The sequence below is a fragment of the Thamnophis sirtalis genome, unplaced genomic scaffold, assembly GCF_051295495.1.
Source record: "Thamnophis sirtalis isolate CommonGarterSnake01/CBP01778 unplaced genomic scaffold, rThaSir2_p1.2 scaffold_5, whole genome shotgun sequence".
NCBI classification, from domain to species: Eukaryota; Metazoa; Chordata; class Lepidosauria; order Squamata; family Natricidae; genus Thamnophis; species Thamnophis sirtalis.
The window spans coordinates 53,479,636-53,503,337 of record NW_028261385.1 but is presented as its reverse complement, the minus strand read 5'-3'; the positions used below and the strand labels follow the sequence as shown (position 1 = coordinate 53,503,337).

Here is a 23,702-nt window from a genome sequence, read left to right as displayed (position 1 = left end):
CCTAACCCTAACCCTAACCCTAAACCTAACCCTTACCTTTATGTGAATCGGCTTGCTTTAATTTAATTTTTATTAATTTTTATTTGAATTTTTCGATCTTTTTCGTCGCGCTGTGATGACGTCAAAGGCGCAATTTTGTCGATCGCGATTTTGTCGTCCGCGCTTTTGACGGGTCACGGAATATTTTTATTTAAAAAACAAAGTTCTATTAATGGATGTTTAAGGCATGTTTTAAAAAGGTAGCATTGGGGAAGGAGGATGTTTACAGTAGAATACAAGACCTAAGTTAGTCCAAGACCCAAATGGATTCAAGCAGTTAGCTACCAGCTGGTACTGCTCACAAGCTCTGTATTGCAAAATTCTAAAATCATTAATCAACTCCTCTAATTTTGGTAGTAACTTAGTATTTCTAAAAAAATGTGAACTGAGATTCATCATAAGAAATTGTACAGGTGGAACTTTTCACTAAGAATTAAAGTATTTACCTGATCTACTGTAGTGGCATCAGTGATTACAACATCTGGTGGTCTCTTGGGGGCTTCCACTGTGACCTAAAAGAGAGGAATGAATAAATGAATATAGAAGAAATAAAATGAAGAAACATACTTTTTCTTTATGAAATGTTGGATGTTTGATAGTTTTACACAAATTGGTGAACTCTAAAGCTTTAACTAGAGTGGGCAGTTTCTCAGGTAGAGAGCTTGTACTGAAAATTACAAGAGGTAGTACTTAGAATATACTGTGTTTTCCCAAAAATAGGACTGGGTCTTATTTTCTTTTGACCCCCAAAATAAGTGCTTGGCCTTATTTTCAGAGAGGTCTTATTATTTTTGAGGTGCAGGAGGCGGCGACCGTGGTCACCTCATGGCTGCTGCTGTGTTGCAATATTTTCGGGGAGGGCTATTTTAGCACATGCGCCGGGGTGGATTCTAGCTGGCGTTACTGCAGGTTCGCTTGTGTGCACGCATGCACAGTTCAATGGAAATTGTTCTGTGCATGCGCAGAACTCCAAAAAAAGATGGCAACGGCAGCAACTGGGAAACTGGTTTGGGGGCACGGCCAGCCTGGGTGGCTGCTAGTTCTGCAACCCAGCCCGGCATACCACTACTGGTTCAGCTGAACTGTAGGAACCCACCTCTGGCATATGCTCAAAAGCCCTTATTATCCAGGGAGGTCTTATTTTCAGGGTAGATTCCAGGGGGCAACCAATTGGTCTTTAGGTATAGTGCAAAATCTTAAACTGAGGTAATAATACATCAAAGTAAAATTAGTTCAAGGATCAGCAATCTGACCACCCTCCCTAAATAGCAAATGTTGTCAAGGTGCCCTACCATCCGCCCTGCTTAGCTCAACCAATGAAATAGATACATTTTGAGAGGCTGATGGTAGGGAGCATATTATACGCTGAACAGAACTTAGTGTTTAAAAAAATCAACTTCCAAGTGAGTGAACTGAATTCAGGGAGTAATTATTTTTTATGACTGTTAAGTAATTGGCAGTACATTTGAAATTCAGTAGCCTAACACAAAACTCATATTACCTTGGCTTTCTCGGATGATCGCTTTCCACCAAATCCTCCAGCTCCAATAGCAAAGATAGAGAACTGATTATAGCACAAAAGATCCTTTCCATGGTATGTGTGTACTAGAGAGGAAGAGGAAGCCAAAAAAGATGCCTTTTTAAATTTTAATTTTAACCTTGTTTTTTTTTAAAAAAAATGAATAGAGTGGCTTGGGTGTTACACTTTTCAAAGGTAAAAAACTAAAATCATTGGGAGAGCATTAACTTTGCTGAAGGTCCAATCTGGAAGGAGAAATATTCACATGCTTTGAGCTTATATTATTATTCTATATTGTTTTGAAACTGATAGAACTATGACACTATAATGATTGATGATTCTTAAGAGATTCTTTTGCTATCCTAAACTCTATCACTGGCATATGAAATATATCATCATGACTAGAGCTATGAATGAACTGAGTACTGTGTGAGCTAGTTATAAAACACTAGAAGGGGAAGATTGGCTTCTGTATTACAACACTGGTAGGCAGAAATCTGGCTTATGGCTCAGGAATTCTGGGAGTTGAAGTCCGTAAGTCATACAAGGGCCCACCGCTGGCATAAGTAATGTGTATAGCAGCTGCTGGTTCATTATAGTATTGAGTTGTATTGTATTATATAGATGAGGGTTTTTTAGTTCTATGAAGGGCAGAAGAATGAACTAGAATTATTTCTCTGTCCTCAGAGGGAAGATAAGGAGGACATGACTATTCTGGCAATGTACAAGGACTGGACTAGGACAAATCAGAATTACTATAGGTTTAGTTTCAATTTAATTATTTAACCAAAATCACTTTGTTGTTCTGGTACCCCCAGGATCTTACTTATTGACTCTATCGAGCTGGAAATCATGAATTTCACCCCATTCATTTCCAATGACAACCTCAACTTAGGACCGCAACTGAGCCCAAAATTTCTGTTGCTAAGCAAGACATTTTTCAAGTAAGCTTTGCCCCATTTTACCACCTTTCTTGCCACATTTATTAAGTGAATCACTACAGCTGTGAAGTTACCTACAATAAGTGAACCTGGTTTCCCTATTGACTTTGCTTGTCAAAAGGTTGCCAAAGATGAACACATGACTCTGAGACACTGCAACCATCATAAATATGAGACAGTTGCCAAGCATCTGAATTTTGATCATGTGACCCCAGGGATGCTGCAATCGTTGTGTGAAAACTGGCCGTAAGTCACTTTTTTCATTGCTGCTGTAACTTTGAACAGTCACTAAATGAACTGTTGTAAGTCAAGTACTACCTTTATTACTCTATTTTTAGCCCTTATGTCAAGGCTTGGCATGTTCAGTTAAAGCCATACAGAGCTAATACTTTGGGACAACTGAACATCCCTAGTACATCTAGAGGAATTTAAGTTACATGAGGCTTTTCCATATGCTCTATCACTTTTCCCTCTGAGATCAGGAAATTAGCTACTGGTGAATATGCCAGCTCTATATCATTTTTGGTTTTGAATGTTTTTATTTTATTCTGACCTGACTATTTATATCAACTGGATGGAGACTTTATTCTACCTATTTGTTAAAATTTGTAGTTTGTTTTCATTGCTCATTTTAAGATTTCGACAAGCTATTGTAGGAACAGCTAAAAGGAATTGTAAAGGTATTTTAAATACAACAGATTACATTTAAAATGTATCAAGAATAGGGTTGTAAGTGAAAACAAGAATGTTTGATTGGTGTAAGAGGTTCTAGGCTTCAATATGCCTTCTAAAAGTTTGGACTTCATAACTATAGCAATAGCAGTTAGACTTATATACCGCTTCATAGGGCTTTCAGCCCTCTCTAAGCGGTTTACAGAATCAGCATATTGCCCCCAACAATCCGGGTCCTCATTTTACCCACCTCGGAAGGATGGAAGGCTGAGTCAACCTGAGCCGGTGAGATTTGAACAGCCGAACTGCAGAACTGCAGTCAGCTGAAGTAGCCTGCAGTGCTGCACTCTAACCACTGCGCCACCTAACTATAAATTTTCCAGTTATATATGAACACACATATCATTTACTTTTTCAGATTATTGCCTCGCATTGTAAAAAAAAGAGCCACAATATTACATTGTAGAAATTGAATGCTATGGAAATGGTTTGGAAAAGCCAGGGAAAACTGAAGCGTCTGGTAAAATTGAGTGTTTCCAATTCATTTTATATGACTTTCCCCTGAGATGGCTCCCGGCCTTCCAAGTTATCATCAACTAGTTTTCAGGGCAGTTTCTATCCCAACACTCCAGCTATTTATCCATCACAAAATCCAAGAGAATTACCATCTAAAAGTATAACAGCTCCCGAGCCTTTATCAAGAATGTCAGCAATAGTGGTTTGTGAAGTCAGTTTTCCTAAAATGTAAAACAAAATCAATAATAATTAATTTAACAATAATTTAACAATAATTTAACAATAATTTAACAATAATTTAACAATAATTTAACAATAATTTAACAATAATTTAACAATAATTTAACAATAATTTAACAATAATTTAACAATAATTTAACAATAATTTAACAATAATTTAACAATAATTTAACAATAATTTAACAATAATTCAACAATAATTCAACAATAATTCAACAATAATTCAACAAGGTTGGATGACTAATAACAAATAAGTACTAAAAAACCCCATATATTTTTATGTTTTCTTCATAGTATGAATGATTATTTTTAAAACAGCACAGAATAGATATGAAACAATAACATTTTATTTGGACCAAGGACATTTGAGGGAAACCAAGTACAGTCAAGAGGGCATGTGCAACCATGTGACTGAAGCCCCAAGACTTTTTCACTTCCATTGTGATACACATAAAAAGGAGGCAGGGTTTCAACTGGAGAGTTGTGGCAATCATTTGAACAGTTTGGGCCCCTTGCATGCAAAAGGTGCATTCTTCTGCACAAAAACATTAACTCATCCTACAAAAACATAGTCTTCAGAAACATTTTCACTTCCATTATTCCTAGGTGGCATGGATTATTTGAACCTTAACCAATCTGGAGACACTTAATTGAAGAAGATTATATTGAATACTTGCTCTGCTCTTTGATTCGTGATAGTACTTAGAAAATCTCCCCTTAAGAGCAGGAAGAAAAGATATATCTTAGATATAGCTCTATAGTATTAAGGAGTGGTTCAATTCCAGTGGAACTCTTATTCATATAACTACATAGAGAGAAAAACAATAACTAGAAGAGAAGAAGAGAAATAGTGTGGTACATTTATGGAAATACAATATATTCTAATGAAGCTAATTAGATATGTAAAAGTCTCACCTGATGTAGGAAACGGTTTGTACAACTCCAAATATTGTTCACCATGTAAAGCCTAAGGGGAAAAATATTTTTCACAAAATATAGAACTGAAATATACATCAAACTATTTTCTTAAATACATTACCAGTTTAATTTGGCAAAGTGGGGGGGCGGGGGGAGGGGAAACAGGACTAAAGTTCAAATTGAGGATTTTCCCAATAAAAGACATTAATTTTTTTATTTGTTGAAAAGTAATGAAAGTAATGAGGCATTACTATTTTATGGCCTTGTAAATCTTCATTGTCTGGAAGTGAATATGCCATTAGATGCAAAATATCCTTATCTCTTCCAAGGGTCCAATTTAAAAAGTAGTTTTCATTTAATTCACTTCCTTTTATTCCTTTCACTAAACTTTCAGTGATTGGGTATTGTTTTTTAAATCATATTGTCAGTATCCCTCATAGTTTGTTTATTTTTTCTTTCTTCTGAAAGTAGAAATTAAAGTGTAAAATACCTCAAGCTCATTACTACTTCAGTCTGGTTTCAAAAAAGCATTGAAAAAACACCTACACGAAATGTCTAGCAAAGCATATCCAATTACTTTGTTATTCCATCCCAATAAAATTATTGTGATGGCTATTAGGCTGCTGTGATATTCATATCAATGCTACAGAACTGAGTCCACCCGACTCCCAAACTTCCACATTATCTTGGACACCGAGGAAAAACGGGAAGCCAAACTATGGATTTGGTACTTTGATTTTAAAGTTTTATTTATTTTATTTTATTTTATTTATTTATAAAACTCTTTCCATTTCCCCATTTTGTACTGGCAATGAACACAGTTTTCTATTAGGTTGTAACATAAAACAAATTAGTTGCTCTATTGCATCCTTACTCTTGTTAAATCAACATTGAGTCCTGGAATACTGGCTATGCCACCATCAATCATGGAAGCTTGTGCTGGTATGACTGCAAAAGTAGGAAGGCAGCAAAACTCTTCACTCCCTTCAAACAGGAATTTCAGATTATCCGGATCCTTGGTGGACATACCCACTCCAAGCGCATACAAAATGGGCTGCAAATGAGTGTATTCATATGCAAACTCGGGTAACTTGTGGCCAATGCTTTTTGCCTGTGGGTATTAAACACACATATTATTTGTTGATTTAGATGTTTAGCTACTAATATTTGCCATTAGTTCAAGGAGTTTAAAGTGTTTAAAGTTTGTAAATAAACACTTGCCATAAGTGATGATAATCATATCTAGTTCTTTCAAGGTGTATACATACTTACAGGAAAACACTTGGTTCACATTTCTCAGAAAAGGATTTTACATATTTTAACAACATCTATTTTATTTATATAAATAACAACACATTAAGCATTTTATTGACTAATACATTTTACCAACTAACATATAGGGCAACACTGTTGCTGAACCCCCACTGCCAGTAATTCTACTCAGTGTAAGAATGAGACACTCCTAATGTAAATGAAGGTGTGGGTCAGTTGGCGAGGTGGCGCAGTGGTTAAATGCAGCACTGCAGGCTACTTCAGCTGACTGCAGTTCTGCTACTTCAGCTGACTGCAGTTCTGCAGTTCGGCTGTTCAAATCTCACCAGCTCAGGGTTGACTCAGCCTTCCATCCTTCCGAGGTGGGTAAAATGAGGACCCGGATTGTTGTTGGGGGCAATATGCTGACTCTGTAAACCGCTTAGAGAGGGCTGAAAGCCCTATGAAGCGGTATATAAGTCTAACTGCTATTGCTATTGCTATAGTTATAAAAAATCATTTTAGAAATTAGCATATAATCCTAATAAATCTTATCAAGATTTAAATCATTCCAAACATAACAAATTATTTCTTTGATTCTAAGCATTAAAATGTCAGGAAGGCTGAAGGTAAATGTATTATGGGTTAATTATAACCCAAAAGCCAAATGCACCCTTATTTCAATATCTCTATGTAAGGTTAGGGTTAGGGTTAGGGTTGAGCAGGGCTTTGGAAATCTAGTCCAACCCCTGCTCAAGCAGAAGCTTTCTGGTGTCTTCTTAAAAGCCTCCAGTGATGGAGCATCCACAAATTCTGAAGGCAAGCTATTCCACTGGTTAATTGTTCTGTTAGAAAATTTATCCTAAGTTCTAGGTTGCTTCTCTCTTTGATCAGTTTCTTTTCTGACCCCCTCCTCTGTCCAGTAACGAATGCCGAGACAAGCTTAAATGGAATGTCCTTTAATAACAAGACACCAAAACCTCGGTGGCTGAAAGCCAAGCAAAACAAACAGATAAGGACCTTGGCAGCAACTCAGACAAACTCAGGCAGCAATAAACACAGATAAGGCTTGGCAGCAATCCAGCCTGCCAAGCTCCCAGTACTGTCCTCCAACATTCAATCCTGCATTGACATCTGCAAGAGGGGCGTGTCACAAGCAGTCTTTTTTATAGTCTGGAGAGGAGCCTAATGACCACCAGCTGAGTGCAATTACCTCCTGTAATTGCGTAATTGTTCCTGATGCCGAGTAGCTCTTCAATGGCATCCAGGAACAACTCACTGCTGACTTCTGGATCACTCTCCCTTGTCTCCTCCCCACTGGTCCAAGGCTCAGGTGCCACCTGGTGGCCAACCAGTCTCTCTGCACCCTGCTCGCAGTCGGAACCCTGTCCAGGGTCCTCCACATCTCCAGAGCTGACTCATAGGGCCCCTAGCTGTCGGAGTCTAGTGGCAGCTCCAATGGCCCCTGCTGGGCCACAACAAGTTTCTATCCATTATTTTTTATCTTGCCTTCTGGTGTTTTGGAAAATAGATTGACCCCCTTTTCTTTGTGACAGTCCCTCAAATATTAGAAATAAAGGATAGAGGACCTGAGTGTATCCAATGAGAAACACTTACCAAAATAGATAGCTCCAATTAACAATGCTTGTTATAGGAATGACTTTATTAAGCAGAATGGTCAAATATCCCCCAAAGTGATCATGATATTTGATTGTGGAAGACTGGTGGGGTGGGCTTTAGAAGTGGGGAAAGCAGGAGAAAGTCCACTTGTCAAAATAAAAGGCAGCTAATGTGTTGGGATTCAGCCATAGTTCTTCCATGTCTTCTTTAACTCAATTCTTGTATGATTAAACAACAGGTTCCACTTTTCTATTTGCTAGGTGACCCAGCTCCATTTTTTAAATTATCATATTCTGCAAAATGAAATGTAGTAAGACAGCTTAAAGGTAAAGGTTGCACTTGCACATATGTGCTAGTCGTTCCCAACTCTAGGGGGCAGAGCTCATCTCTGTTTCAAAGCCGAAGAGCCAGCGCTGTCTGAAGATGTCTGTGGTCATGTGGCCAGTATGACTAAATGCTGAAGGCGCATGGAACACTGTTATCTTCCCACCAAAGGTGGTCCCTATTTTTCTACTTGCATTTTTACATGCTTTTGAATTGCTAGGTTGGCAGAAGCTGGGACAAATAACAGGAGTTCACTCTGTTACGCAGCGCTAGGGATTTGAACTGCCAAACTGCTGACCTTTATGATCGACAAGCTCAGTGTCTTAGCCACTGAGTCACCGTGTCCCTCTTACAAGGTACAAATAACCCTAGGATATAAATGTCCTTTCTACTTTTAATTGTTTAAAAGGCATTGCTGCAGTATATTGTCTGGGATATTAAGTCACAATATTAGAATCATGAATTGGAATACTTTTATTTTTGGCAAAAACTGTACTTTGTTTTACTGCTTAGAAAAATTAAATCTATTTTTTAAAAAAAACATTAAGAGTTGGAATTCTCCAGAGCAAAACCAATTCATCTCTCACCTAATCAATGCAATGGTTCTTATAAAAGCTATTTAAGGAATAAAACAGTTAAGAGTGACAGAAAGATATTTTCGTTCCTTTGTCTTTTTGAAATTGAACTTTTAAGACTATACACTGCATCTTCTGATTCACATCTGTAACAAGTTTCTTGTGGTTTCAGGCAAGTGGAATGTCTTCCAGTACAATAATGAGCATATGCATTTTACTTACAGGGTTAATGTCAGTAGAGGATGTGGGCGCATTGTGGCTTACAGGATTTGCAGAGACATTCTGAGACTCTATTTGATTCAGCACTTCATTCTGCATAATAAAAGATTCTGGAAATAGAAAAAATAGTGGTTTCAAAGCTATAAAAATAAAATAATCTTTCCATAGCTATCTCTGGAGCTGTAACACGACCAACAAAAAATGTTACATGGCATTTGATTTCACACGAAGAGGTGTGTTTTTTTTAACTGCGTCATACTTGGAATGTCAGATACATTTTGTAAATTGCAGAAGTGTTACTTGATTCGAATGAATAAGAAACTTCTATAGTTAAGCAGGGACGGTGTATGTAAGTCTGCTATTCCTGTATGTTGTGTTATCACAGCATAAATAAATGTTCACATGGGTGCTTTGGAAACTGCTTCTGTCTCCACAAAGGAGGACAGCTGCAAGCAGATTCCAAAGAATCACACTGAGGCTAAAAATCATTTGAAGAAAGGGAGTCTGTATTCCTAAACATCGTAAAACATATTTCAATACTTTTGCAGGTGTGGTTGGAAGCAAAATCATTGTTTTTTAAATGAGGGTGGTGTTAGAACATTTAGATAGAGATTATACATATATATTGTATTTTTTAGCCAATGCTATCACAATGAGTGACAGATTATACTTCAGTTTGGTTTAATTCTATATCTTGTTCATATTGTTTGTGTGAAATGAAACAAAGTAGGGATTCAGTATGATTAATAAAAAGATAGGTTTCGGAGCCCTATTCTGCTAATTTCTTTAAATACAATTGGACAAAATTTACCTTGTGCAAATGGTTACAGTGAGATTTTGTCTTAGTTTTTGAAGTGAGTAACACTGGCTCTTAACTTTACAAACCTTCACAATTGGCCTTTACAAGCCAACTAATAGTCCCATCTGGCCCAAAATGTTTGATACCAGAGAAGAGAATGCCACACAGAAGAAAAAAAAAACCTATTTGAAAAGCTATCCAGCTTCATATATGATATCTTTATGGTGTATTCATTCCTTGTTACCTTTGTATCTCATCTTAACTCAAAAGTTCAGCGTGACCTTCTAACCGAACACAATATTTAAGACAGGGCAATTTGACAAATGAACTTAAGAGCTAAGAGAATTTCACTCCCAAGCATGAGCCAACTCAACATAATTGGCTAGTCTTAAGATATGGCAGGCCTCCACATAAGCATATATCCAAATGGAAGATTATAGTAACTTATTACATTACTTACTTATTACAGTAACTTACATCATTGATTATTTGCTTCCTTAATAGTATTTTTGGGACAAAGATGCTATACCATATTTTTCAGAGGTAAATTTAAAAAAAAAGTTTTTGCACTCTGTAGCCCTCACAAACCCTCTGCACGCCTCATTTTTTTGTTTGAGAGGTCTGCAAAGTGCTCCTGGGGACTGTGGGGGAGGGAAACGAGCAAAAACGACCTGTTTTTCACGAAAATGAAATGCCAAAAAAAGGACATGCATAGCCTTTAGGAGGCTTGTACAGTGCTCCCGGGAGCTGGAGGTGGGCAAAAACGAGCAAAAAGGCCAATTTTTCACTCGTTTTTGCCCTCCCCAGCCCCCAGGAGCACTTTTCAGGCAACCCTCTGCATGTTTATTTTTGTGAAGGGGCAGGATTTCAGGAGGCCAAAAATGCTGCATTCAGTGTATAAGATGCACCCAGATTTTCACCCACCTTTCGGGGGGGGGGGGGGGAAGGTGCGTTTTATACTCCGAAAAATCATTACGAAAAGAAAACACTTTTGAAATGATACAGCACTCAACGTTTCATGCTTGTTAAAGTCAGGAAAATGAAAATTTATATTATGCTTTCAGAGACTAAAATATCTGCATATCATTCTGAGCCACAATTTATAATTATATAAACTATGGTTAGTACAGCCTGTGCTTAGCATCTTTCTGAGGCGAAATAGTATATGAGGCCCAATTTGGGGATTTAGTAAACCAGAAGAGTTAGAAGTAGTCCAGAGTAAATTCATAAATTTAATATTAGTCTTATTCCCATGCATACCAATAGCAATGTTGGGATTACAAGTGGGCCTTCCATCAATAAATATAAGGAAAAGAAAGCAATAATTTTATGTTATAGAAATATTATTGGAATATGCCCGATGCTTATTTGGCACAATAATGCTTCACAAACAATTTAATGCTAACAAATGGATGAATTAGTGTCTAAAACTACTCTCACAATTCTGACTAGATCAGAAACTTCTGAGTGATATAAATTAGCATACATTATTGAAGAACTATTTATTTTTAAAGGTTTTAGACAAGATATAAAGCAGGTTTGAAAGCTTAAGTTAGCTAAATGGTATCTATTTTTTTTAAAGAAGGACAAGGAATGTCATACTATTTAGTCTCTTACACCAATGAGAAAAGCTTTCACAGAGCTGTTTTCAAACAATGCCAACAGATTATTTCGATGGAAGATAAAAAGGATTGCCAATTACACATCACTTATGCATTTGTAATAACTTATAGGTGTGCAAACTTTATCAGGAAGTTAGAGCTAGATTCACCCTTGTTAATCCAAGTGAATCAGTCTAGTTTAGAAGAAAAAAAATCTGAGAGAGACAAATGTAACAAAACAAATTGCTGTTTGCAATGGTTGCAAAGGAACATATGAAACCACATCGGCAAATAGTACTGTTAATATTAGAGAGCATGTGTTGAACGGCCGAAATTCTATATGCATTTTGCTAAATCCTATGGTTGCAAATAAATACAACTCTAGGTAATCCTTACAAATGATAGGTAAAGGCTTACGCTAATTGATATTTTTGTATAATTATATGCAATGGTTTAGTGTATAACAGCTTTTCACAACATTAATTTACTTACATTAATGCTGTGATAGTTTTTAATGAAATCTTCTAGGATAGCTTGAATTTGCAGATATAAAGGCTTCAATTTTAATGTAAATACTCTTAATTAGTTTTTCTTACTTCAGTGTCTTCAGGCATTAAGGGAGAAAGTTTTTTTAATTGTCTAATTTCCTAATGCTCTAATACAGAAAAACTAAATAGTCTATCAGATATATGCAGCATTTTTATTTTCCTCTTTTGCTTATTCTCACAGGTGAAGATTCAAAAGTTGGACTCTTATCCCAAAACCACGCAGAATGCCTTTTTTAGTAGAAAACTAAAAGACACGCTATATATAACAAGCTATATTCTTATTGATGTGTCCAAATCAAAAAGAATAATGCAAAGCAGAACTAATAATTTTTGTATCAGGTATCATTTCATATCAGACTCTCAAAGTTGACTATATGCCATGAAGTCAGTGTCAACTGTTAGCAAACTGGCCCTAATCTTAAAACACTTGCATATTTAGTTAAGATACCTATTTATCATATCTAGGTAGCAATGGTCTGTGACAGATTGACCTATCTAGAGTCCACCTGGATTTGCTAGAAAGAACATGAAGAAGGGGGGAAAGTGCTTGAAATCGCTCTTTTCTGCATTAAGTAATCAGAGCTTAAAAACATAGGAAGCAACCTTACATTAACTCAGATCATTCATAAATTTAACCCAATACTGTCCACACTGACAGTAAGGATTTTTAAGGATCTGGGGCAGAGATGATATTCTATTTTCTTCACTACCAGTTTGGTAGGGGGAGCGCACGCGAAGCTCCTTGATGACATCAGGGTGGGTAGGCGGAGCCTCACGCCACTGCCACTACAGCTTTGCCCAAACCAGTGCGAACTGGCAGCATACCACTTGATTTGGGGGGGGATCCAATTCTTGAGTTTACCAATGGGGCTTACTGAATGCAAAGCATATGTTGTATTCCTGAACTATTGATCAACTATTTAGAAATAAATTATATTTTGTTAATGAAACAAACTAATACCCAAAGTGTTTATTTGAAATGAAGATATGGAGATAAAAGAGAGTGCCACCATCTTTGCCCCTCGATATGCCTTTTTCCCTAATTCTTCCAAAAATTAGTACCTGTAATGTGTATTTAGGCTTATTTGTTCAAATTGTCCCAGAAACATAATCTGGACATAATTTTCAGCATTCAGCCCACAATTACAATACAATAAAGTACAATAAATGCCAAATGATCAGTTCTAAAATAAGGTTGTAGATAGTTTTTTTAAATTCAATCAATTAGAAATCTCATGGCCATTTCCAATCACAGCAAAAATGTTTTTCACTGTTAAATAATGAAGGTAGGATTATTGAATTGACAGTCAATGATTTATCAGCAATTTCTTAGTTGTCATTTAATACTGGCTGAAATTCTGAAAAAGGATGAATAGGTGTTGGATAATGTATATGCCTGCTATCATTTTATTGATCTGTTGTTGGAATTATATACAATAAATTGTACATCGGTCTGGATAAATTGATAAATGATTAAGCATATATTTACACACAGACCCATTTGATTAGCTTTGGGATGAAACTTTGGACTTTAGCCTTTATGGAAAAGGTAATTTATAAATTAGTAACATTAAGGAAAGAAAATGGAAACATTTTATGCAAATTGGTATGACATAATATCTACTTATATTATACAAAATGTATAACCTTAAAAAAATCAAAAACTTTGGGAAAAATGAATTATTATGAAAAAAAATACTTTCTAAAGCTATACAGAAGACATAAGTAGATGAATACACACACAAACACACATATATTAAAATTAAAATAAATCATTATGCACTTTTATTTTTATATACTGTAATATTTACAGTTTGTAACCTTACAAAATATGTAATGAATATAAAGTTGCTTGTACCTCCAACTTCTTTAGGTTTTTGGGCATTATCAAAATTACAAATCTTTTCCCAATTATGTTCCACGGCTTCTGGTGTCATTAGGTGGTTCTTATTCCTGACAACGGCTCCCAGGGATCGCTCCCAGCGTACTAAGGAAATAGCAATTAGAAAGGTTATTAAACACCAATTAAAAATAACCATTCAGGTGTAGCTGCATCACTAGTTCCTTTTATAAATGTTAAATTTTTTTCTGATCAAAACAAAGTATGGATTATCTTCCCTGCAGATAGCAAATTGGAACTTAGCATACTATGCACATTCTTGAGAACTCTGAATAGAGTATTTATTCCAATCTGAAACTGCAGCAGCTTTTCTTGATTTGTCATCAACACATTGTTTGTTTGTGCTGGACACCAGAACCATTTTGACAGCTAAGAATAGTTAACGGTGGAATTAAAAAAAAAATTATTGAGGGCCCTGGTGAAGGTAAAGCTGTGATGGCACAGTGGTTAGAGTGCAGTACTGCAGGCTACTTCTGCTGCCTGCCAGCTGCCTGTAATTTGGCAGCTCAAAGCTCACCCGGCTCAAGGTTGACTCAGCCTTCCATCCTTTCTGAGGTGAGTAAAATGAGGAGCCAGATTGTTGTTGCTGACTCTGTAAACTGCTGAGAGAAGGCTATAAAGTACTGCAAAGCAGTATCTAAGTCTAAGTGCTATTGCCATTAAAGCAAACTGCATTTACCAACTATCTATGATTAATCTCTTTTAACCAAACCAAATAAACAAACAAATGAACAAAATCCAATCCTAATATAGTAAGAAAGAGAGCAAGGGCAGGAGGCTCAGATGAGAGTCAGTGAAATTATCCTCAAATTCTACCACTCTTAAAATGAAATGATTTAATGTTGTTATAATCTAGTTTAACACATTAGTTTGGATTTTGTGTCAAATTCAGATTCTTTCTCACTAGACCAAATGAGCAAGAAGACTTACATTTTCCAATCCAGCCAGCTCCAACCTGTAACATACAGTTTTAAAAATCAATATAATTTACAAAGAAAACTGCAAATGAAGCATGGACAGCAAATCTTATGGGAGTAGCTCCCATTTAATCACAACAGATTAGTTCCAATAGATCAAAATATGCATTTACTTTTTACCTCCATACGAAGTTGATTCTTACAAAAGGCCTTATGATTACATTTAGTTCAATTCAACCAATACATGACCAGCTTTAAACAGCGTTAGCTTCTTATATTACAAAGCATTGTTCTGATTTTTATGTCCTGTCTCCTCAGTTTTTTCCGCTCAACATCAGTCAACTTTAGGTTCTGAGCATGTTCATTCTCAGGGTATTAGTGTTCTCTATTTAAGATGATTTTCTAAACTTTTTCATATTTTTGCAAAAAGTGAGATTGTTGCAGGTCTAGTAATATTTCTCTGTTTCCCTTGGTCCTTGCCATTTGGGATGTGAATGTAGTGTTATCTGGAGTATGGAATTAGAATATAAGGTGATCATGTAGGATAAGGCTGAATTCCTTCTTCTTATGGTGATTATTGTCCCTAAGGTTCAATATGTGCTGGAATCGTTTTAATAAATATTCTTTTCACCATTGTGATAAAACATTTGATTTCAAATCCATTGCTGTTTTTCAGCATGATATTCACATGATATGTTCAACTTATCCTATAGAGGTAGTCCTTGACTTATGACCACAACGCAGCCCAAAATTTATGTTGTTAAGTAACAATTATTAACTGAGTTTTGCCTTATTTTAGGACTTTTCTTGCCACATATGTTAAGTGAATTACAGCAGTTATTAAGTTAGTAACATGGTTCTTAAGTGAATCTGGATTCCCCATCGACTGTGCTTGTCAGACCAGGACCACATGACCCCAGGACACTGCAACCATCATAAATATGAAGCAGTTGTCAAGCATCTGAATGTAAACTGTTACAAGGTGATAAGTGTCAAAAATGTTTGTAAGTCACTTTTTTCAGTGTCATTGTAATTGTGAAAGGTCACTCAATGAACTGTTGTAAGTCAAGGATTATCTGTAATGTGAGAACAGATTTCTGCATGGATTTGAATTGTGAAGAGAGGGAGGGAGGGGGAGGGACGAGGGATGGAGGGAGAGGGAGGGAGAGGGGGGAGGGAGGGAGAGAGAGAGAGAGAGAGGGGGAGAGAAGGAAAATGTGATGGATGCAAGGCCCATTGCTAGGAAAGAACAATAAATGGATATTACCTCAAACAGTCCACTGTTCTCTTGACATCTTTCATGACACAGCCAAAGGACAAGAGGGGCCACATATTCTGGTTTGAGGGCATCCAACATAGCTAGGGAAAATGAAATTTATGCAAAAACAAGCCTCAGGAGTAGAGAACAGAAGAGATATTTTATCATACACTCAAGCTAATTTGTTGGGAATGTTTACAATTATTTACCTGGAGGCATAACTGTCTGTGTCATCCTGGAGCCTGCCATGGGAGCAATCGTGTTGCAGTGGATGTTGTACTTCTTGCCTTCAACTGCAAGTGTGTTTGCCAGACCCAAAACGCCAAGTTTGGCAGCACTGTAATTAGCCTGGCCAAAGTTCCCATATATTCCAGCAGCTGAGGAAGTCATGATTATTCTTGAAAACAAACAGTAGGAAATTGAGATTAGAATACAGCAACAAAAAGCCTGATGGAAGGTTGAAAGGGACTGCATCAGTCAAAGCAATAGAATTGGGTGATACTGCATAAAAAAACATTTGGCTCAATACATAAACCTCTCTATAAAAAGCAGCAACAAGATGTAAAAATTGTGCTAATTAGACAACATTGCCATTTAACAAAGTTTTAAAGGGACAATGAACATTCTTTAAACAGAAAATAAACTGTTTTCAATATCTTCTCTTATTCTGCTTTAGGTTTCATAAAAAATATTGAAGTAGCTGTGTTTAAGGGACCCATTTAGCGTGTTACTGTGACTACCATCAGACAACTTTTAATCCAACGTCTTTGAAGAACTGATAGGCATGGAGTAACTACAAAAGTTATATTTCATAAGTACTGAATACAGAGATAGGTCCCAGTTAACTCACAGAGCAAATAAATTTGCTTTCAGAATGTGCTATTGGTAATGAAAATTAGCTGAATGTAGATCAAAATAGAATCAAAGAGTTGCAAGAAAAACAACAACTCACAGTCCTTATTTAGGGACAACTTATGGAAAACAGTTTACAAACTGAGAAAAGTGAATGCAGACAAAATAAAAACAGAACAAGCAATTCTTTTTTAATATGATCATTATTTCTAAACTGTATCATATTTAAATGTGATTAAGTGCAACCAATGACGCAAATGTAATGTAATAGGGAAATATCTTCCTAAAAATATTGAATTTTAGATTCAATCTATCAACATTAAAAGCATTAAAATTATTCAGAGAACTAGCATTTTACCCAAACAACAGGAGTAGTTTTCAGTTCTTACTGAGAACTATTCTTGCTGTTTGGGTGAAATGCTAGTTAGCAATGTTTTGGCTTTGGGGCTAATGGGAAAAAACTAATTAAAAACAACTTCCAATGTGTATGGTATATAGGAGTTCCAGAATCCAGCACCTCCATTGTCATAATTTCCAACTTGTGGATTTCAGATGTGGCTAATCATAATTTCCATAATGTCATAAAAGATCAGAAAGGGTTGTATTCTGACAGTGGTGAAGTTCAATTTTTTTTTACTACTGGTTCTGTGGGCATGGATTGGTGGGCGTGGCATGAGAAGGATACTGCAAAATCTCCATTCCCACCCCACTCCAGGAGAAGGATATTGCAAAATCCCCATTCCCACCCTACTATGGGGCTAGCCAGAGGTAGTATTTGCCGGTTCTCCGAACTACTCAAAATTTCCGTTACCGGTTCTCCAGAATCTATCAGAAGCTGCTGAATTTCATCCCTGTACTCCGGGCTTCCAATTAAACACTATTATGAATTGTACCACCCATGCTTCTTTTTCAAATTACTGCAGTACTCAGTAAGAAACCATTCATGGTAGCTTCAATTCCACTATCAACTCCACATTTGGAAATCTTAGGCAAGATTTCCAGGTTCAGTTGCAGCAGCTACAACATGGAAAATGTAGTTTATATGGCTGTGGAAAAGTTTATAGATAAAGAATGCAGGTTTTTTTCAGCACTTTAAATGCTACCTTGATTAGTATTAGCAATTATACAGTTGCTTTTTAAAAAAATCTAATAATATTCTGATATATGAATAGACCTCTATTTGGTTGCCTGTAGAGATGAGGATTCTACTTTAGATGTAGTTTTTCATGCTGAAGTTTTTATGAGAAATAACTATTGGTACAGTAGAATCACAAACCACAAACTATATTCTCTGTGTCTAATCTAATGGTTTTAGTCTGATCAGTATATATATTTGGTGAGCAATCATGTCTACTTACCTTCCAAATTTCTGATTTTTCATATGGTTCCATGCAGCTCGGGTTACGAGAAAGGATCCCCTCAAATGAACTTTGTGAATTATATCTAGAAACAATTCAAGCCATAGAATATATCTAGACCTCGAAAAGGCATGAAATACATTAAGTATATAATATGTTTATTTTAAAAATGGACTATGTATATAATTGTAACTGGGGTACAACTTACCCCAATCTTCGTCGCTGATCCTAGCAAAGGAACGGTCCCTCAATATCCTACGTGTCAAAGAAGAAAAAAGAGGAGAGAAATTGTCATAAATTGAATCAAAAATATTCCAGTGTAATGGGGAAAAAAATAAAATAACATTTAGATCAACTTACCCGGCATTATTGATCAGAATATCTGTAAATTAAATCAATACAAAATTATTAAGAAACAAATCTAGCTATTCTTGCTTCTGGCATGAAGGATAACATTTATTAACACCTTATTTGCATTTAATTTTGTCCTTACCCAAATAGATAAAGGAAAAAAGACTTTCAGAATTATTATGGTTATCAAAGGCTGGCAAACACCTTTGACACTGCATGTAGGTCTGAACTATGATCATCTCTTAAGCAGTAAAAATGAACTCAGACATAGAAAGGGACACTCTGCATTTTCGTAGAATGAATTTAATGGTTTCAGAATTCTGGGCAAGTGCAGCAGACAGCCATTTGCTTGCTTTCTGCAATAAGTTAAAACAGGCTTAACAGCCTCATTGTAATTCAAATGCATTTCTGTATCTCTATGAAGTAACATTTATAAAATAAAGAAAAAAGAACATGCTGATGCATACTATTGTAGCTATTTGCTGGTAAGCAAGTCCAGGTTTCAGGCCAGCATTCAATTTAGCATAAATATGCAGTTGCGCTGCTAATGGGAAAAAGATCTTATCTAAAAGAATAACCATATCAGTTTTTGCGTATGTGTAGTTTAAAGGGGGAAAAGTGAAAATTCTTATGAGGATTCTTTATTGTTGCTTTGTTTCCATCAATGGAATGTGGCTTTAAACAAAAAGAATTTATTATTTTTATTTTGCTCATGCCTCTACTTCAGGGCTGTCAAACTCACATTCTGGCCACACCCCCGCCCGGTTTAGTGAAGGGGAAAAGTCCCAATATGTCACGTGATGACGTGAGTTTGACAACCCCTCCTCTACTTGATGGAGAGGTCTTTTCATGATCAAACATATTTGGCTTGATTTCAGAGGAAGTTCAATTTCTTCTGAGGCAGAATTTTGTGTTGACCATGATAAAAGCTTTAATGATATCAAAAAATATAATTTAAAATTTACAGATGGAAGAGAAAAAATAAATAAATCTTAATCTTAAAAAAACTTAAAGAGAACTCATCTTGGAGAAAATATCTTGATTACTACTAGTACAAGTAATTACAGCTTTCATCAAAAAGTAAATTTGTTAAGGAGCTTGATACAGCCATTCCTTTGTTATGGCAGATTTTCTCCTGAATAATAGACTGCTTCATTTTTTTCATGAAATAATACAGAATAATAATAAGGAGGTTCCAGCTATCTAATCTAACAAACTATGCCTCTATTTGAAATGTACCTATTTTCCCAAAAGCATCCAGAGCGGTTTGCACAAGCTTTTCACCAGCTTCCACTGAATCTGAGAAGAAGAAAAACAGGAAAGAAAGAAACACAGATCAGAATCTATTGAAATGACGGAGATCCTAGCATAATGGGAGAGGAACACAAAATGGTAATATAATGTAATCTTGAGGGAATATTTTCTTTCATAAGCAAGTTATTCATTGGTATGCACTTACCAATGATAGCAAGTTCATGACAGAAAAAAAGACAGAAGTTGCTCCTATGACTGCAGCTACTGAAATCTTTCAACTGTATTCATAATTCCCTGAGGTGCTACTAACAAAAGTGGATAGCTATGGTTAGGAAGACAGGATGCACAGGGGAAAGACATGCTGATTTGGATTCTAAATATTCTTCTTTGTGAGTGGTAAAATTTAAGTTTAGGCATAAAAGCCAATATCCTCATTTCCCAATCTCCCCCAAACGTGCTATTCCAAAGAGATGCCTTTAAGGAATAACTACAAAAATAGTGACACAAGTGTCATGCCCCTGTCGGAGCATGAATCTGCGAAGGAAGATGAGTCTGAACTAGAGCTCACGGTGATCGAGGGGTCAGCTTCGTTGGCTTTGGAGAAATGTGGGAAGGAGCAGGCAGAGTCAGTCCAGGACTTTCAGGATTGGTGCAGCTTGTAGTCAGGGAGGAACAGGGGCAGGTTGACCAAGAAAGGCTAAGCAGTGAACATGAGCTGAGGAAGGACCATCCCCTCCTCGACCACGGAGACTAGAGAGAAGGCGGGAAGAGCGCTGGCTGACCTGACAACTTGGGAGGAAAGCGCCCTGCCCCACTTCACAAGGCACATCTGAGGACTGAGACTTAAGGACACATTGTGGAGAGGGGCATTTGTCAGGAACAAACGCTGAATTCATGGAGTATTGTGTGCCTTTGCCAACGTTTTCTGGACTTCTTTCTTTCTTGCTTGCTTCCTGGATTAACTGCCTTGTTCCTTTGCTTCCTGGACTCATCAACCTATTCCCTTGCCCTGCTGGATTTCTTGCTTTGCAGCAGTTGTGCTCACAGCATTGTGCTGGACTACTTGCAGCCAGAGGCTGCTGGAGGGTGTGTGTGTGTGTATGTGTGTGTGTTCACTTTGCTCTAGGACTTGCTAAAAACGTGAGAGCAATTGGGGAAAAGTTGGCGCAATAAAAGGGAGGTTTAAACTATTAGCTGACTGTGTTGCCTCTGTGCTGTGCCCCGGGTCATCACACATGGGGTCTGCTTGTGATAGCACTAGATGCAGTAAATGTGCAAATGAGAGTTTGCATCCAAGCTTTCTTATGCTCAGAAAAACATGGACTGTTAATGACACACGGATAAGTTGGATATGAAATTAGGAGAATGCAGTTGCCTTCAAATAACAAAATAAAATGTTCAGATATAAGAATTTATCAACAACCTCCACATTATACAGTGGCATGTGATAGTCTGCACTATTATATCTTTAAGTGAACATAAAACTCTGTGAAGCACAATGAATATATCAAGCTAAAGAATACGTTGTTTATCCACAAAGATCCTGAAGTTTTTAAAATAGGACTATTCTACCTGGATTTTTTTTCATGTAACGCATCTATATAATATATATTTCAAAATCAAACAACTACAACATAACAAAGAATAAAAATCTAACGGACAGTGAACCTCACTTTAAAATGATCACATTTTGGAATTACCGATCATGGCTCAATACTAGATGGTATGTATCTAACATGGATTTGCAATCACATACAATTCATGAGATTATTAAATATCATGCAATTCAAGGCACACCAGATCTCTCTCTCATCAGTGGCATGACCACTTTCTATTGACTGAAATAATTTATCATGAGACAGTCATTTAAATCTTCAAGGAACTTTCTGATTTTGTTTTGATTATCATTTACAACAATCATCTCAATGATAAATGGCAGATGATTTTCTTTCTAGCATTAACTATAGTAGAGATGTAATTTATCTGCAGATATTTTCACTGGAATACAGTGGGAGAAACATACCATAATTAGCTACTGCTTTTCCACCTTTAGCTTGTATTTCCTGAACCACCTTGTCAGCAGCTGAAGAACTCTTTCCCTGTCCCTTGATGTCAACTCCAAGATCATTCACTGTGACAGATATAAAAAAGACAAAGAGAGTCAGAGAAATTGAGTCCAACTAATACTCAGATAAAATAGCTGTCATTCTCTGCAGCCTTCAGTGATCATTCAGGCATTGCCTCACTGGTAGAGTGAAGATTTCATGCTATAATGAACATCGATGAAGATTCTCAGTTATCCAGGTAGAGTTGTCTGGAAGTTGAGTGATCGCAACTGGATTTCTTTTCTTGATGATTTGAAACATTTCAGTGCTTATTCAATTCTTATCTTCCAGACCGAAGAAGCTATTTGGATAAGCAACAAAACATTTCAAATCAACAAAAAAAGAGATCCAGTTGCTATAACTCAACTTCCAGATGCTGCAATGAATGTACGAATTTCAGACTTCAGGTTGGTGAGGTCAAATATCAGAAGTGTTAGCATCTCCTATGAAGGTGTGACAATAATATAAGTAGTTGCCATCCTGCAGGTAATTGAACTGAGTCTTTCTGTTAAGAAATAGTGTTTATATTGAACATACTGTTAATATTTGGGTCTCTTTCCATAAATTGCTATCTGAAGAGGTCTCTTTATTCTTGCAGCAGCTTTGCAGATATTAAGCAATTTGTCTTATCCAATCAACTGCTCTAAGTATTAAATATTATGCCATGGGTGAATAGGCGACAATATAAATTTAATAATAAATAAATATCATTTCCTGTATTTAAAGTGATTTATCACTTTCATTAATTTTAATCAGTGGCTTCTTCAAAACAGCATTATTATTTTTAAGATTTGCATGGATGCCTGAAAAAAATCTGGCTATTTTAAAGAATACCAGAGTTTAGGTAGCCCTCAACTTATAATTGGTCACCTAATAACCATTTAAAGTTATGACATACTTCTCCAGGATTACTTATAATCCAGATTCATAACTGGATGGTTGGAAAGTATCCCCCCCCCTCAGTCACATGATCACATTTTGGGTGCTCAGCAACCAGCCATCATTTATGGCCATTTTCAGGATCCAGCTGTCATAATTTATATTAAAAAAAATTACCTGAACCTGGCATTTATGTCCAATTCCTGGCAAAAAACACCCATTGTGGATAATGAATTCACTTAATGACCATGGTGATTCACTTTATGACCCACAAAAAAGTCTTAAAATTTGGTGCAGGCAGGCACATGGTGATCCACTTAATGACCAGGATAACATACAACTGTAATTTCAAATTTAATTATATTCATCCATTAGGTAGCTACACTTCATTTATTTATTTTCTTTGCTAACAGATCAAAGCCCATGAGGTCAAAGGAGTTATTCTTTTCAACTAGTGCTCATATCTAATTTACTTTTATACAGATACCCCTTACTGATTTAGTTTTACTGTACATTCAGATCAAAAGGTCTGAGCGGGTAAAATAAATTATACATTTTAAAAAGATTTTCAGAAAGAATATATAAACACTTTCCCACACAACATCACAAGTCCAATTTTACTTTTGTGGAATAGGTGAAAATAGTTTGGTTGAAGAATCTTGAGGAATCATCAAGTAATCCATATTTTTGATAAGTAAAAACATTTGTGAGAACAGGTGTGTGTTTGATGTACAAACTAAAAATAAAAATATGTGTTTTAAACCCTGGACAAACTTTTTGTGGCAATAAGCACAAAAGTCACCGATTCTTTTGAAAGTGCACCAACCTTTGACAGATCCAATAATTTATTACCCCTTCACAAACTATTTTTAATCCAAAAGGCAATTCCAAAACACTACATTTTTTCATGATAAATGGACTGCTAGCTATCTAAATAATAGAGAAAATTCCAAATTAAGCAATAATACTAGAAAACAATTCACCTAGAAGAAGAGTTTAAAATAGAACCAATTATACTAAAAAAATATCTGTTGTTATGAAGCAGC

At 36.2% G+C, this 23,702-nt stretch overlaps 1 protein-coding gene across 1 annotated transcript in view; it reads right to left on the bottom strand.

Moving 5' to 3' along the window:
• The window catches only part of HSD17B4 (hydroxysteroid 17-beta dehydrogenase 4), a 61,093-nt gene that overhangs the window by 26,017 nt on the left and 11,374 nt on the right, over positions 1–23,702 (bottom strand). Inside the window, exons 3-17 of the mRNA XM_087715837.1 lie at positions 21,696–21,803; positions 19,658–19,717; positions 18,428–18,449; positions 18,276–18,322; positions 18,068–18,152; positions 16,067–16,254; positions 15,867–15,958; positions 14,613–14,637; positions 13,641–13,769; positions 8,838–8,944; positions 5,720–5,956; positions 4,843–4,894; positions 3,837–3,908; positions 1,541–1,644; positions 486–551 (exon numbers count right to left, since the gene is read on the bottom strand). Of these exons, the coding sequence (XP_087571963.1) occupies positions 486–551; positions 1,541–1,644; positions 3,837–3,908; positions 4,843–4,894; positions 5,720–5,956; positions 8,838–8,944; positions 13,641–13,769; positions 14,613–14,637; positions 15,867–15,958; positions 16,067–16,254; positions 18,068–18,152; positions 18,276–18,322; positions 18,428–18,449; positions 19,658–19,717; positions 21,696–21,803 (1,394 nt within the window). The remainder of the gene's footprint in view (positions 1–485; positions 552–1,540; positions 1,645–3,836; positions 3,909–4,842; positions 4,895–5,719; positions 5,957–8,837; positions 8,945–13,640; positions 13,770–14,612; positions 14,638–15,866; positions 15,959–16,066; positions 16,255–18,067; positions 18,153–18,275; positions 18,323–18,427; positions 18,450–19,657; positions 19,718–21,695; positions 21,804–23,702) is intronic.